Genomic DNA, 17,000 nt, shown 5'->3' on the forward strand with positions numbered 1-17,000 from the left:
CTCTCTCTCTCACCAGAAATTCCAACCTGGATCTGAGAAACCTTCCTGAAGAAAGTTTAGTTGAAACAGATATTTCCATTAAAAGTTTCCAATTTTGGCAAATGGGAATTTTCCAACAACAAATATATTGGTGAAATATTCCCAATCAGCTCTACTCATTCCTCCAGATAAATATGCATCATTAGCATAAGTTAGCTAATGCATTATATATGCATCAACAAGTCTGTGGTTTCAAAGGCTATTTGACTTTTTGTGACAACATCCTCTAAGGAATAGTGGTTCTGCAGACACTTTTCATTTCTGAATTTTAATAGCTATATAGTATGCATTCTTACTCATTGTGTTCTTTCAAATATAATACTAATAATACTTAATAAATGGATAATTTTTTTTCATCTTCAGTGTGGTTTTAACTATTATTTCTAGGGACAATTACAAATTCACCTATTTAAAAGAAAACCAGCACTTCAGGAAGCTGTGCTGCTATTTCCATATGTATCTATGTCATTAGAACTAGTTGTTAAAGTTGAAAAATAGTTCTGAGATTAAAAAAGGAATTACTTTTCAGCATGACACAGGTAACTGTTAGGGTTTCAGTAATCTAATGACCCCACTTCCCTGTGACACACCACCCAGGGGCAAGTGGAACCGCTGCTACTGGAGACATTTATAAGGAGACTGAGAACGTCTCAGAGAGATATAACAATATGCAACAGACTTCAAATGGGATGGAATCTCTTAACAGAAACAGAATTTGGCCCACTATGTCCATATATCACAGCTATTATATATGTGCAATGGGGCAAATTCATGTTACTAGGACCTTTATTTTTCCATTTCCTGACCTTTGTGCATTTAAAAGTGTAGTTTTATTGTACATTAATGTATCCTATTGCATTTAGCTTCACTGATGGGAATAATTGTACAAGTTAGAAGCAAAATGAAAGGATTGGCCTTGTAGTCAATTGGCAAGATTCTGTGCTGATAAGTGGGATTGATTCCTGATGCAGGCATATCATTTCTCAGGCAGCAAAGACTAGGAATGCTACAGGGGTGGCACTCTCAACAGCTGCAAAGAAAATCAACAGCTCATGCCACTCAGGAATCACCTTTCCTGCAAATCATGAGCACTCTTCATTGTCTCAACCTATCCTCCTGGTCCACAATAGATAGTAGCTGGAATGTGGACTGAACGGTTAGGAGACAAATCCTGGGAGTTCAGCAAAGGAAGTGAGAAACTCCCCACCAAAAAAAAATAAAAATAAAAAAAAATCATATAATCCTAGTTAGTTTTCTTTATGGTATATGCTGAAACATACACATACTACACTTCCAAATAAAAGAATCTAAGAATTTAATTTTGTTCTTATGAAACTACTGATGTTACAACATTGCGAATAGCACTATGTAAAGATGACATTTTATTGTTCCTTAAGTGAGACTGCTGCAAGGTTTTACATTGTAGATGTAGACTATTTAATCCCAAGTTTCTAATAATCTTACATTCAGTACCTTTGCACTCATGTACACAGATATCCAATCATAAGTGCTCCAAATGAAACACTAGGAAGGCTTCTGCAGCAGAGCACAACTAATATCAGAGATTAATTTGTTAATATTCCTCAGATTAGTAGGACAAGACCTATATCCTCTCACAGTTAGGCAATATAGTAAATGAATGTAATGAGAAGTCATAGAAGCTTGGCTGCTGTCACACAAGGACTGGAAAACATTGCAAATACTTTCCTTAAAAGATGTATTCAGGTACATGATTAAAAGGTATTCAAGCAGTATGGCTAAAATATAAAATCTGGGAGGGTTAACCATGCAGAAATAATAGAAGTGTCCTTACAGTATACTTTATAACATAAAAAGTTTCTCTGTGTTCTTTCCAGAGTACAGAATGAAATATAGTAGACACTCGTTTGCAGCAACACCTTCTAAGAGCAGCCATCCCTGGGGAACCCTTTCCCTACTGTGAATTGTCGACACTCCCCATAACAGCAATAGCTGCTTAGGAGCAACATAGCAAAAGGGCATTGATATGTTGCTACTAATGAGCGTCTACTGTACTGAGACTACAGTTTCCTTAAGGGATGCTGGAAACTAATTTGAAGTCCAAAATTCAACTTTCAGTTCTATTCCCATTGAAGTAAATGACAAACCTCCCACTGACTTAGAAGAATTGGGATCTAGTTCTAGACTACAGGAATATGGAAGGTGCTGTGTTCCCAAAATGTCTGGCAAAAAGTGGAATTCTCAACAATTTTCCTGCCAAAATGGGGAAATTCCCCTACAACCTTCATTGCAAACTTTCCCCCAGTTTCCCACTGTGACATAGTATTCAACTCTCCTTCAGTATGAGAAAGTTCCATTATGAGAACATTCCAAGTTCACCTCTGTGCCACACAAACCTTAGGTTACCTCATTTTTCATTTTTGTAAATGTTAGATTTAAAGTTCTGCATAATATAAATGAAGTTATTGATAATGGGTACAGCCATAAGGCGCACATACGAGATTACTATAGCAAATATGATCATTGGTTAATAGTGTTACTCTTTAGCCATCCTTGTAAGCAGAAGTTCAGAATGAGCTAGGTTTTCAAGAGTTGGGGGTAAATTCTTTATGATCTTTAAAGCACTGGATTGAACCAGACACTTAGGCCTTGTTTAGACTAGGAAAATAAGTTTGTTTTCCAAATCAAATTAGCTCAATTGAGCTAGCTGAAATCCATGGAAAATCCCGCTTATCACCAATGTAGACATACTTGTATACTTCATTTCCATTTTAGCTGTTCAAATGATAGTTTAAGAGGGAACTTTCAGATTACACCAAGTAATGTCCCTAGAAATGAGGGATATGTGAACAGTTTGTTACCTATCCTAGTGCTGCTAACTCTTGCAATTATCACAAGTCTCATGATATATGGTTTCAGAGTAGCAGCCGTGTTAGTCTGTATCCACAAAAAGAAAAGGAGGACTTGTGGCACCTTAGAGACTAACAAATTTATTTGAGCATAAGCTTTCGTGAGCTACTGCTCTCTTCATCGGATGCATTCAGTGGCCACTGAATGCATCCGATGAAGTGAGCTGTAGCTCACGAAAACTTATGCTCAAATAAATTCATTAGTCTCTAAGGTGCCACAAGTACTCCTTTTCTTTTTATGATATATGATGTTTTTCTTAAAACCCTAGCTGCTGGAATCAAGCAACTGCATACATATAATCTTTCATTTACCATGATCAACCCACTCCCACCCACACCCCTCTCCCCCAGTAAAACTCAAAAAAACCATCAATCTAATCACTTCAGTATATTAGACATTTTTAGTTCATTTTCTATTAGGTTGTGATTTCTGAAGCCATCATCAATTTTGGTAAATGCTACTGCTTTTGTATGAGCAACTCCCACTGAAGCTGTGGGAATTATGCACCGGTATTTGCTAGCAGAATTTGGCCCTTATTGCTCTAACCTTTCAAAAAGAAAGACTGAAACCACAGACGTAAATATTTCAAAACATGTCGCACAATCTCAAGAAATCATTTATAACTACATATGTGTAATAAAACAAGCGAAACAACAGACATGCGGGGACATAAATCACATGTTAGAAAGGCTGTGAATGTAAGAGTACTATAAAATGGTTAGTGATAGAGCACAACTAAGTTAGTTACCTTGTAATTACCATACAAGATAGATAAAAGATGGGCTATATATTTTGAGACACCTTACAGGGACCTGATTTTCAGAGGGTGGGTGCTTAGCCCTGTCTGAAAAGTGCGAGGGTGTCTCAAGTTGAGCACTCAGTAACTGAGGCACCAAAATTACTGGCCACTTTTGAAAATTTAAGCCTTAGAAAGTAATGTAGGATGGCATATTAAATAAACTTAAATATACATACGAGACTACAAGATCAGATTAGGGATGTGATCATGGACCATTTAAAAAGTACAGTCATCTAGTTATAGCGATGACATTCTTAGAAAAGAAACTTGATTCCAAGTACTTCTTTCTTATAGACAAGAACTATAGATGGTTCACAACCTGCAATCTGGGGCTTTTGTTCTACTATGGCACCAACCCCACTGTAATTTTTATTTAGCTTACTGATTTGTCCCCACTGTATTAAAATTGTTTACTTTCATCACTTTGGATTAGCTTGCAGTTTTATGGAATTCACATTGCTGTTGTGATTAACTTAACTGGAGTCTTAGAATGAATCTGTTGTGTGGGCAACTCCTCTATACTGTGTATAGAGTCAGACATCTCAAACCAGCTATACAGCTGGAACATGCACACTAAAATGGCCAAACATTACAGGTAACATGAGAATGTGCCCTATTGAGTTTTTTAGTGTTTTAGGACTAAAACCTGAACACCCTACCTACTAAGGATGAACTGGCAACGTACGCTCCCAATTAAATACATGAATATGCTGGAACTCTTACATGACAATCATACTTCAATAATATAATCTTATTTGACTCCTATATATTTTTAAATACTGACTGGTTTTAAAGGGAAAAATGTTTGGGTCCTTTTGTTTGCTGTTTTACAATGCACACTATAAAGAAAGTCTGCAATTTATTTATTTATTACTTAGAAATATGAGGAATGTGAAATCTGGTCTTCCCTACTTATTCAGGAAGATTTGTTGGAGGTGTCAGAAATGTGGATTGTGAATTTATCACAGCCCCAGTGGTGTAATGTGCAATAACTATGACCTTAAGTAAAAAGGGAGTGAATATTCAATCTCTAATAAAGATGTCCTTCAACCTAAGTGTTTCTCAGGCCTGGTCTATACGAGAAAATTAGGTTGGTTTAACTACGTCAGTCAGGAGTGTGAAAAACCCACACCCCTGAGAGGTGCAGTTAAGACAACCTAAGTCCCCATGTATGCAACGCTAGGTGGAAGAATTCTTCTGACCTAGCTAGCACCTCTCAGGGAAGTGGATTACCTACTCATTGGCTTAAGTAGCGTCTATACTGAAGAGATGCAGCTTTGCTGCTGTACCATTTTTTAAGCGTAGACAAGCCCTCAGTCTTAACTTAATAGATGTTAACAAACAAACAATAGAGTCTTAAACAGGCTGAATAAAACAATTATTCGTCCCGTGTTAATCAGGTTTTATTTCCTTGGTACTCATGGAGTCATAACCCTACCCATTCTCCTTCCACAAAAGCCTTCAAACTTAAACAAGACCTAAATTTTGAATGTAAGCAGAACTATATTTTAAATAAAAAATATGTTGAGGCCTTTAAAAAAAAACAAGAACAGAAAAGGACACATAACCACTTTCCCCTTTGCAAGTGACTGTTTAAAGTAACAGTAGTAAAGTATTGCCTAAGGACTACACAGAAGAAAAGTCACAGAAATTGTGAAGCCAAAGGTCAAATGTGTTATTTCACAATCTTTTCTTTTCCAAAGACAGTATTTTCAAACAGCTATTGCTTAAAAAAGGTCCCTCTTGGGTGGTTTCTTTGATCTGTTGTTTGGAAGACACATCCATCTCAGTCTCAGAGTTCAGTATGTGCATACTGTATCAGTCATTTTGTTAAAAGAAAAGGAGGACTTGTGGCACCTTAGAGACTAACCAATTTATTAGAGCATAAGCTTTCGTGAGCTACAGCTCACTTCCTCAGATGCATATCGTGGAAACTGCAGCAGGCTTTATATATACACAGAGAATATGAAACAATACCTATTCCCACCCCACTGTCCTGCTGGTAATAGCTTATCTAAAGTGATTTCCAGCACAAATCCAGGTTTTCTCACCCTCCACCCCCCCACACAAATTCACTGAAACCAGTCATTTTGTTTTTTCAAAGTCTGATGTGTCTGATCAGCAGACTGCCTCTCCCAGCAGAGCCAGTTTTTCAGGGAACACTGCCTATCTACTGACTCATGTTTTCCTGAGGGAGTGGTTACAGCAGGGTGCAGGTGTTCTTTTCTTCTAGAGGTTGAGGAGGGAGAGCCCTTTAGTTTTGTTGACATTTTGATTGTGTAATTTTATTTTTATTTGTTATTATTTGTAGTCTGATAGTGTCTAGAAGCCCCAGCCACAACTGATGCCCTGTTTTTCTAGGTGCTTTGCAAACAATACAAACAAACAGTCATTATTTATTGCTATTTGTATTAAAGTAATGCCTAGGAGCCCCAGTCATGGGGCAATACCCCATTGTGTTAGGTCCTATGCAAACACAGACCAAAAAGTCCATTCCTGCCCAAAAAAGCTTACAATCTACGTATAAGACAAGAGACAATAGATGGATACAGACAGACTGGGGAACACAAGGAAACAATGAGACAATACTGGTCAGCATAGCAGGCAGCATAGCACACCAGCAGCCTAACTGTGGTTAAGTGTTTTGTAGGCATTTTGGCAAAAGGAGAGTTTTGAGGGCGGTTTTAAAGGTGAATAATGAGATGGCCCCTGTGACAAATATGGCAAATTTCTGCTATATAATCGCTTATTAGCACCGTAGTGTCCAGGAAGTGGATCTCTTGTGTGGACTGGTCCAGGCTGAGGTTGATGGTGGGATGGAAATTGTTGAAATCATGGTGGAATTCCTCAAGGGCTTCTTTTCCAGGGGTTCAGATGATGAAGATGTCATCAATATAGCGCAATATAGCGCAAGTAGAGTAGGGGCATTATTTCTCCCTCCCCCCCACTGTTCCTCAGACGTTCTTGTTAACTGCTGGAAATGGCCCACCTTGATTATCACTACAAAAGGTTTTCTCCCTCCCCCCCCACTCTCCTGCTGGTAATAGCTCATCTTAAGTGATCACTCTCCTTACAGTGTGTATGATAACACCCATTTTTTCATGTTCTGTGTGTATATAAATCTCCTCACTGTATTTTCCACTGAATGCATCCGATGAAGTGAGCTGTAGCTCACGAAAGCTGATGCTCAAATAAATTGGTTAGTCTCTAAGGTGCCACAAGTACTCCTTTTCTTTTTGTGAATACAGACTAACACGGCTGCTACTCTGAAACCTGTCATTATGCAAGGCACTGCATTTAGCCATATGGAGTGGAAATCTATCAACTTCATGAAAAAACTCGTACAGATACAGACAGACATCATCTTCCTTTCCAAATGCAAACAGATGGACATCGTACCCAAAGGACTGAAGGTAAAAAATCCATTACAATCTACATTCCCTACAGACTATGCTGACAGCTTGTGTCACACGCTCTCAGAGAAACTGCGGAACCACCTGATCAACATCCTCTATAGCAAACAGGGAAAGATTAAGAATGAGCTCTCAAAACTGGATACTCTCATAAAAAAACAACCTTCCACACAAACTTCCTTGTGGCTGTACTTTACAAAAACTAGACAAGCCATTTACAACACACACTTTGCTTCTCTACAAAAGAAAAAGGACTCTAAACTATCTAAACTACTACATGCTGCAAGAGGCCACAGCAATGGTTCCCTTAACCCACCCAGCAATATTGTTAATCTATCCAACTATACTCTCAGCCCAGCAGAAGAATCTGTCCTATCTCGGGGCCTTTCCTTCTGCCCCTCCACCCCCCACGAACATAATACAGTTCTGTGGTGACCTAGGATCCTATTTTCGACATCTCTGACTCAAGGAATATTTCCAACACACCTCTAAACAACATACTAATCCACAGAGACCTTCCTACCAACACTACAAAAAGAAGGATTCTAGGTGGACTCCTCCTGAAGGTCGAAACAACAGACTGGACTTCTACATAGAGTGCTTCCGCCGACATGCACGGGCTGAAATTGTGGAAAAGCAGCATCACTTGCCCCATAATCTCAGACGTGCAGACACTATGCCATCCACAGCCTCAGAAACAACTCTGACATCATAATCAAAAAGGCTGACAAAGGAGGTGCTGTTGTCATCATGAATAGGTCGGAATACGAACCAGAGGCTGCTAGGCAGCTCTCCAACACCACTTTCTACAAGCCATTACCCTCTGATCCCACTGAGGGTTACCAAAAGCAACTACAGCATTTGCTCAAGAAACTCCCTGAAAAAGCACAAGAACAAATCCGCACAGACACACCCCTGGAATCCCGACCTGGGGTATTCTATCTACTACCCAAGATCCATAAACCTGGAAATCCTGGACGCCCCATCATCTCAGGCATTGGCACCCTGACAGCAGGATTGTCTGGCTATGTAGACTACCTCCTCAGGCCCTATACTACCAGCACTCCCAGCTATCTTTGAGACACCACTGACTTCCTGAGGAAACTACAATCCATCGGTGATCTTCCTGAAAACACCATCCTGGCCACTATGGATGTAGAAGCCCTCTACAGCAACATTCCACACAAAGATGGACTACAAGCCATCAGGAACACTATCCCCGATAATGTCACGGCAAACCTGGTGGCTGAACTTTGTGACTTTGTCATCACCCATAACTATTTCACATTTGGGGACAATGTATACCTTCAAATCAGCAGCACTGCTATGGATACCCGCATGGCACCACAGTATGCCAACATTTTTATGGCTCACTTAGAACAACACTTCCTCAGCTCTCGTCCCCTAATGCCCCTACTCTACTTGCACTATATTGATGACATCTTCATCATCTGAACCCCTGGAAAAGAAGCCCTTGAGGAATTCCACCATGATTTCAACAATTTCCATCCCACCATCAACCTCAGCCTGGACCAGTCCACACAAGAGATCCACTTCCTGGACACTACGGTGCTAATAAGCGATGGTCACATAAACACCACCCTATACCGGAAACCTCCTGACCGCTATTCCTACCTACATGCCTCCAGCTTTCACCCAGACCACACCACACGATCCATCGTCTACAGCCAAGCTCTACGATACAACCGCATTTGCTCCAACCCCTCAGACAGAGACAAACACCTACAAGATCTCTATCAAGCATTCTTACAACTACAATACCCACCGGCTGAAGTGAAGAAACAAACTGACAGAGCCAGAAGAGTACCCAGAAGTCACCTACTACAGGACAGGCCCAACAAAGAAAATAACAGAACGCCACTAGCCATCACCTTCAGCCCCCAACTAAAACCTCTCCAACGCATCATCAAGGATCTATAACCTATCCTGAAGGACGACCATCACTCTCACAAATCTTGGGAGACAGGCCAGTCCTTGCCTAAAGACAGCCCCCTAACCTGAAGCAAATACTCACCAGCAACCACACACCACACAACAGAACCACTAACCTAGGAACCTATCCTTGCAACAAAGCCCGTTGCCAACTGTGTCCACATATCTATTCAGGGCACACCATCATGGGGCCTAATCACATCAGCCACACTATCAGAGGCTCGTTCACCTGTACATCTACCAATGTGATCTATGCCATCATGTGCCAGCAATGACCCTCTGCCATGTACATTGGTCAAACTGGACAGTCTCTTTGTAAGAGAATAAAGGGACAAAAATCAGATGTCAACAATTATAACATTCATATACCAGTCGGAGAACACTTCAATCTCTCTGGTCACTCGAATACAGACCTAAGTCACAATATTACAACAAAAAGACTTCAAAAACAGACTCCAACGAGAGACTGCTGAATTGGAATTAATTTGCAAACTGGATACAATTAACTTAGGCTTGAATAGAGACTGGGAGTGGATGGGTCATTACACAAAGTAAAACTATTTCCCCATGTTTATTCCCCACCTCCCACCCCCCACTGTTCCTCAGACGTTCATTTTAACTGCTGGAAATGGCCCACCTTGATTATCACTACAAAATTTTTTCTCCCCCCCCTGCTCTCCTGCTGGTAATAGCTCATCTTAAGTGATCACTCTCCTTACAGTGTGTATGATAACACCCATTTTTTCGTGTTCAGTGTGTATATCAATCTCCTCACTGTATTTTCCACTGAATGCATCCGATGAAGTGAGCTTCACAAAAAGCTTATGTTCAAATAAATTGGAAAATGTTTATATGTTATTGTGGGATTGTATGTAACGTGTCTAGGAGATATGACTAATGTAATACCTGACAAGCTTTGTGAGCTTCAAAGGACTCTTTGAAACAATATGCTAGACAAATAAAGGTAAGTGGGATTCTTAAGAAATATTTGGGAGGTGGGGAAGGCAGCTTCTCACTTCTGGACCCATCCTTTTGAAGCTGTGCTCTGGAAAAACCTATTGCTGTTACATGAAGACCAGACCAGAGGCCCAAACTGGAAAAAAGAGTGACTCACATATTCATGGATGTGTTTGTTCTCTCTGATGCTTTTACCTTAAGAATAAATGTGCTTGCTTAGAAAGAGCTGTGGGGTACCTTATTACTGTGGTAATTATCCTGTTCAGAGCCTTTGAAGAGAAAGCAAAATTGGCCTACTGAGCAGTCTGTATTCACAGTGTTGAGAGAGACATGTATCTCCGGCCAAGAGAGGTGACAGCTGGGGAGTCGGAATCCTGGGAGTGGGTGCCCTTGCTGGACCATGGCAGGGGAATACAGGTGCAGTTGCCCTGAATGGGGACAGCACCATTCCTGCAAATACCTCCATGTAGAAGTATCCCTGTGCCCATGCGATGCCCCACTGACTTCAACAAGGCTGCATGTGAGTGAACTCCTAAATGTGCACACAGTCAATTGCAGGATCGGGACCTAAACAGGTAAGACAGACTAATGGTGGCAGAAATTTTCTATTATAAATGCATCCAAAAAGATATGACAGAAACACAGTATAAACTGAATAAATAAATACACAGATTATTAAGCTACTGTCTGACTTTCCAGGCAAACAATGCAAAATTATAACAAGCTAGATGACATTGCTGCAGCTAGCCAAGGTGAAAAAAAAAACAATCTAAGTCTAAGTAAAAGTGTAAAGTGTAATAAAATTAATCTATCACTGTATATACAGTATACACTGTATGTATAGGTCTGTGCACACATAGATACAGTGCCATCTACAAAAATACAGCAGGAATTCACAAGAAAAGCTATGAACTAGTCTTGTGGAACTTGCAAGCCTCCAACTAAAAATGAATGCAGGGTACATGAGTGCAAGCAAAATTCCACCAATTTAGAATGTTTTCCATAAGTGTCAGCTACAATTATTTCTCTGCTCTCATAAAACAGAGAGTCTAGGGCTCCTTTGGAAGTTTCCTGCTGCAAAAAAGTAAATCTGGCTCCTTAGGAAACTTGAGAGTTCCAAATGACAACCTCTGTGTAGCAATATATTATAAATTCCATTCATGACAACCTCTTTGCCAAAGATCAAAGCTCAAGTGATTTGCACTGTACATACCACCATTAGAACCCTGAATTAAAAATAGAGTTGTATAATATAGCATGTAGACTATGGACATAGTTCATTATTTATAATGCTCCAGTCTCAACAAAAAATCCTGCACAGAAATCAAAAAGTTAAGTTATTAATATTAATTAAAACCCTTCAGATAGAAGAGTGAATCTTTGCAAACCTAAAGATTGTGTGGGTTTACATGAGAGGAGAATTTGGTCTATATGGCTCAAATTTATCTGTGTTGTATTCCCACCACCACCACCCACTTCTCTATCACACACACACGGATTTATACCAAACATAGAGGGTCACAAACTTCATTGCTTTTGTAGGCCAAGTGCATTGCACACACCATAGGCCCCTTGCATTCCTCCATTCCACCCCACAAGCTCTTTGTGTGCCACCCTCCCATCCCCCTCTACTTCAGCAACGTTCTGCAACCTATCCCCCTCCCCTCATGCCAGGGCCTGTGTGCCCCCCATATTTCCCTCCCACCATACCCAGGGTTCTGTGTGCCCCTCATACTCTCCTCCCCTCATGCCAAGGGCTCTGTGTGCCCCCATACCCCCACCTCCCATAATCAGGGATCTGCATGCCCCCATACCAGATTTCTGTCCGCCCCCGCCTCCCCCCATGTCAGGGACTCTGTGTCTCTCCTTTTTCTCCCCCCTCCAAAGTACCTTTCTTCCCCCAGGATTGGAAGGGACACGCAGATGGCTGTCCTCCAAGGCAATCAAAAACAGAGCATCAAAACTGGGATTATCCCACAGTAATGGCAATGGCAATTCTATTAATATCAGATAGTTCAGAGGTAAAATTTAAGTGCCCTCTTTGACAATCATAGTCTGTTGAGATGAAATATGCTTTTCTTTATACATGATAAGAATAATGCGTTTGCTTTGATGTTGGCACTGTAAGATTTATGATGTCCTTAACTATTCATTTCCATGCTTTTAAGTGCTTGAGTTTTGTAAATGATGTGATGGGAAAATACAGCATTGTCACCTAGCAAATTCAATTTTTGAATGTTTATTTTTGGGGGTGGGTGTTAATTACGGTTTTTTGTTTTGTTTTGTTTTATATATATGTAAAGATAAACACAACAGAGCATGACCCATCTATTTACTCAAGTATTTTCTTGAGTTTTGGATATGTAGTGTAAGTAGTTTTAAGTGATGGGCAGATATTGGGCGTAGCATGGCTAGCTAGCATTACTGCCTATAACAGTATGCTCTATTGCTCAAATTATATTTCAATTTTGCAAATACACCCAGAGGCTAAGATATAGTTATAAGTCAATGTATAAATAAATAATCCCATTTTAGATGTGAAAGAAGAGAAAGTCTCTTAGTCTAGTGGTATTTATTAATTTTAATGATAAAACATAACTTTCAAAAGAACGTAGGTGCCGTGATGTTGGCATAGAAGAGGAGACTTAAGATTTTTTTCTTCTAAATGTAATCCTTACACATCCATACAATCTGCAAATTAGTTGTTCCTACTGCACCTGCGATATATCAGCTTGTGTGAATGTGTACCTCTGCCCTCTACTGTATATAAGGGGATTTACTCACCTGTTTGGAATCTATGTCTGTTAGTCTTAATGCTACTAACAAAGATTCTCCTTTAGCTCAAATAGTAAAGGCCTGTGTGTTGGGAGAAGAATTTTGTGAGCTGCATACCCCATTCTACATATATGCAGTGTAGCTCAGGACCTGTTATCTCTCTGTTTACACAGATGGATTATACATTGCTATGGTTTTTCCAAGGATGTCCTTCCACTGACTGATGGGGGGGCACCATTACTGAAAATGACCATTCCAGGGACAGAAGGGAAGAGTGGTCAGTGGCAGCTGTGAATTACTTTTAAATTTTCAGTGTAAGCTTGCTCTAACCTGTTACTTATACAGGGGGCATGAAGCACAGGTCCTCCCTCCATTTGGAAAAATATGGTGAGAATTATTTCCCAGTCACAGGTCAGCAGTTGAAATTGTGCAAAATATTTTATTTCATTTAATGTATTTAAAAAAATTATTGGTGAAATGTCTAAAAAATAGCAGGGCTTTGGATCTGTGACACCAACATCCATCACTACTTTGGAAGGTTTGAGCATTGTTGGCCTCACAGGTTGAGGCCCAAAGGAAATTTAAAAGAAGCATCTCTGGAAGAGAGGAGGCATTGTATACTTAAACAGTTCTTTGCAGCTGCAGGCAACACAGGAAACTGCTATAAACTGTAGTGCATCATATTTAAATAGTTTGGAAAATCATATCTCCTCTGACTAATAGGATACAGCAACCCCTTCCTTTAACCCTCTGAGCTGTGAACCTAGCCATAGTTATCTATAATTTTGCCACTTCCAGGTTGAATGGCTGTAATAAGCTCAAGGGCTACCCTTGAAGGTCACTCAGGAACTTTAGCTAGCATAGACTGTGGTTCATTCTCCTTTTAAATGTGACAAGCTGACATGATCATGCAACACATGGGTTCTGGGCTCTGCACAAGCTCCCAATTCCCTTCTTGTGCAATCTAAGCTGTTGGTTGTCAAGTATAAACCTCTGAATGGTCTATGACCACTATGCCTCAAAGACCACCTCTACCACTCTGCCCCAACATATCAGTTATGAGTTACTGGAATGCTCTTTCTATCTATCCCTAAGGTAGAACTCCTGAAGACAGGTGGCAGAATTCTTGGTGGTGAACCCTGAGCTCTAGGAGTCACTCCTTGGGTCTGCACAAGTTTGCAAAGATATTAGGAGGCAGTGAAAGATGCAATTGTGCAATCTGTTTCTCTGTTTTCAGGGTCACTTTCTGGGAAAGGCTGTATTATCACCAATGGATAAGAGTTGATAACCCTGCAGATGGGTCTTTCTTGTGTTCAAGAGATGTTTATTGGTTTTCAATTCTTATAAATGTATCCACATTCTCTTACTGGCTTACATTAATTACACATTACTTTTGTATCTTTTAGTTATTAAAGAATCTCTCCTATCTCATTCTCTCCATTTGAAAAAAAACCCCATTTATTTTAACTCCTAAAACTAATTGCATCTTCCTTCTCACTTTGTCAGTATTACAAATGCTGTAGAAGCACATAGTCAGAACCCCACTACATTTACAACTATAGGGAGTTCAAATCATGAATACTATACAATATTTACATAAAGATACCAGTCATTATGATGGCTGCTTATATTTCCTCAGCAATTAGAGCTTTGTCTAATTTGCACACAGAACAAGCACCAAATATCCCCCTAGTAAGATAATTAATGTCTAAGGCCTTTATTGACTACCATAAATTGCAAAATTCAATGCATAGAGAACAGGTCCCCATGGAATTGGAAGAACATAATGACCTGCTTATATATAAGGCAGTATTTTGTATTTTCCAGGAATTCAAGTTATTCTGTGGATTCAGCAGCAAAGAAAAATGTAAAGGTAAGTAACTGAAGACTGTGCTTATTTCAGTGATGGAAATAATACCAGCAAGGCACTTGCACACATTCTGGCTCTTTTTATGAACATATAGCACTTTAGAAAACCCAAGCTCTTCAGAAAGGTGTATAATACAATAACAGTATGTTACTGCATGCTTAGCATCTCACAGATTCAACTATTATACAGCTAGTGTCCGTCATATACTTTTGAGTTTCACATCATGTATATACTGTGATGACTGATATTTGTGTTTTGATGACTTTGAATGAATTCAAGATTAAATCTGTGAATTTCAGAAAATGCCCCATGACTGTGAGTGGCTGATGCCTTCGGTGTTTTGTTTAAGTATGAATGTGAGCAACTGCAATGTTATAGTTGCCTGCTGCTCCCAGGACTTCCTTGTGATCATCTTGCAATGGTTACCATGGCATGGTTGAATAAAATAAATATACCTGTGCAGGGCTTGTTAAAAAAAAGTTTGTACGGGAACTTAATATGTAAAGAAGATTACTTCAAATGAAGCATTGTCAGGTTTAGCTGTAAAAGGATCTCAAATTGCCTAAACTGCGTTTGTTTGATATCTAAATGTATACCGGGGCAGCTGCAACTAGCTCTGAGCTAAGGCGCATTCCATTATGAATGGTAGTGAATTTATAATGGAATGGTATGGATGGTTTTTATAATCAGAAAAACACACTGACCTTAACACTACACAGGTGGAGCAGCATAATGACCCGGCAATTGTAAGCGCATCAATTCCTGGGGAAAAGTTCAATGAGATTAACTCAGCATGTATCCCAAAACCAACATTAGTGATATAAAATACAGAACATTGTGTTTTCTACCAAAATAGATCTTACATATGCCAACATTTAATTTATTTACTTAAATTTTTGATACTGAGTAATTCATATGTTAACTGTACATTCTTTTCTACCAAGGGATATTATTATGATACAGCAGACTTGGATGCTACAACAGTGAATTATGCTTTTAAAAATTATTTTAATTAAGTAAAATAAACTTTTCAGACTATCAAAGATTAAGCATCAGATTTCATTTAGCCCAAAAGGGAAATGAAACAAAACATCCAGCTAAGATATGACAAACACAGACTAGTACTGGCTCTTTAGGCATCGTCATAAGAAACTGGTCAGATTGAAAGAGTTTCGATAGACAACAGTCAACCAGATTTCCATTTAAACCACCAATGTATTTGTAGTGGTGGTACCAGGTGAGTTTCCATTGCAAAGGAAGATAATTTCAGTGCCCTGTACTTGCATTGACCTAGTATCAAACACAATTCAAAGGCAAAAAATCACAGCTGTGTTCTCTGCTTATACTTTGTCCAATATTGAGTAGAGATGAGGAACCTCTGCTCTTCCTATAAACTATAACCAGCTATTCACTTGAATCTTAGGAAAACTTCAGAGAGAAATAATCATGAAATACTAAAATGTACAGCCTTAGTCATACCATGGGCCAAATCCAGCTGTCATTACTCAGGCAAAATTCCTAAGGATTGCAGAATATCTCCCAATAAAATAAATGTAACTTTCAAGAACCCACAGTACAAGAAAATTAGTAACATTTTAATTCAACCTATATTTAATACTTAGTAATGGCCATTACATTTAATTTTGCAACTTTAATCGATCCCCTCTGTTTCTCTTGCTTTTTTATAGCTTCTTCATTTTATTATCATAGAAACATTTAGACATCTAGAAACATCCTCACACAAAAAGATGATAATAATCTCCCATAACTCTTTAATCTGGGCATCTCTTGAGTCTGTCACCCTGCAAACTAAAATTCATACTTATCCCTACTTTTCCTCAGGGTGCTCAAAAATGACTCAGAAAGCTTGCACAGGTAGAAATTTCATAACAGCATGAACAAAAGAGCCTTGGCACACCAAATGTACCACCATAAAAATGTTAATTCAACAAATCACAAAAATGAACAAGACAAGGAAAACAGATGGAAAAAATAAGAATTCAGCAGGAAAACTACAGTCTTCAGACATTCTTAATTATAAAATAATTTCATTTGATTACATTCCACCTATGTTAAAAAACACTGCCTGCAAAATATATAAAAGACATCAAATACAACAGATAAAATAAAATAAAAAGAACAGATATTGACTACCCTTCTCAAATGCCTTTCATTTTGAGGGATGTAACTCAGTTTAGTCCCAAAGTTACATACATTCCATACAAATTTTGTGTTCTCTCTCTTTTATTGAGGAAAATTATTTCTAAAGGAAACAGAGTTGGATGACCCCCAAACGTAGAGAGAG

At 39.1% G+C, this 17,000-nt stretch overlaps 1 protein-coding gene across 1 annotated transcript in view; it reads right to left on the reverse strand.

The window, feature by feature from the left end:
* Positions 1-17,000, reverse strand: part of HECW1 (HECT, C2 and WW domain containing E3 ubiquitin protein ligase 1) — a 349,448-nt gene that overhangs the window by 240,929 nt on the left and 91,519 nt on the right. Inside the window, exon 3 of the mRNA XM_084619634.1 lies at positions 15,400-15,457. Coding sequence (XP_084475760.1) covers positions 15,400-15,426 — 27 coding nt within the window. The 5' untranslated portion in view covers positions 15,427-15,457. The remainder of the gene's footprint in view (positions 1-15,399; positions 15,458-17,000) is intronic.

Source organism: Lepidochelys olivacea (genome assembly GCF_965140295.1).
Source record: "Lepidochelys olivacea isolate rLepOli2 genome assembly, chromosome: 2".
Taxonomy (NCBI): domain Eukaryota; kingdom Metazoa; phylum Chordata; order Testudines; family Cheloniidae; genus Lepidochelys; species Lepidochelys olivacea.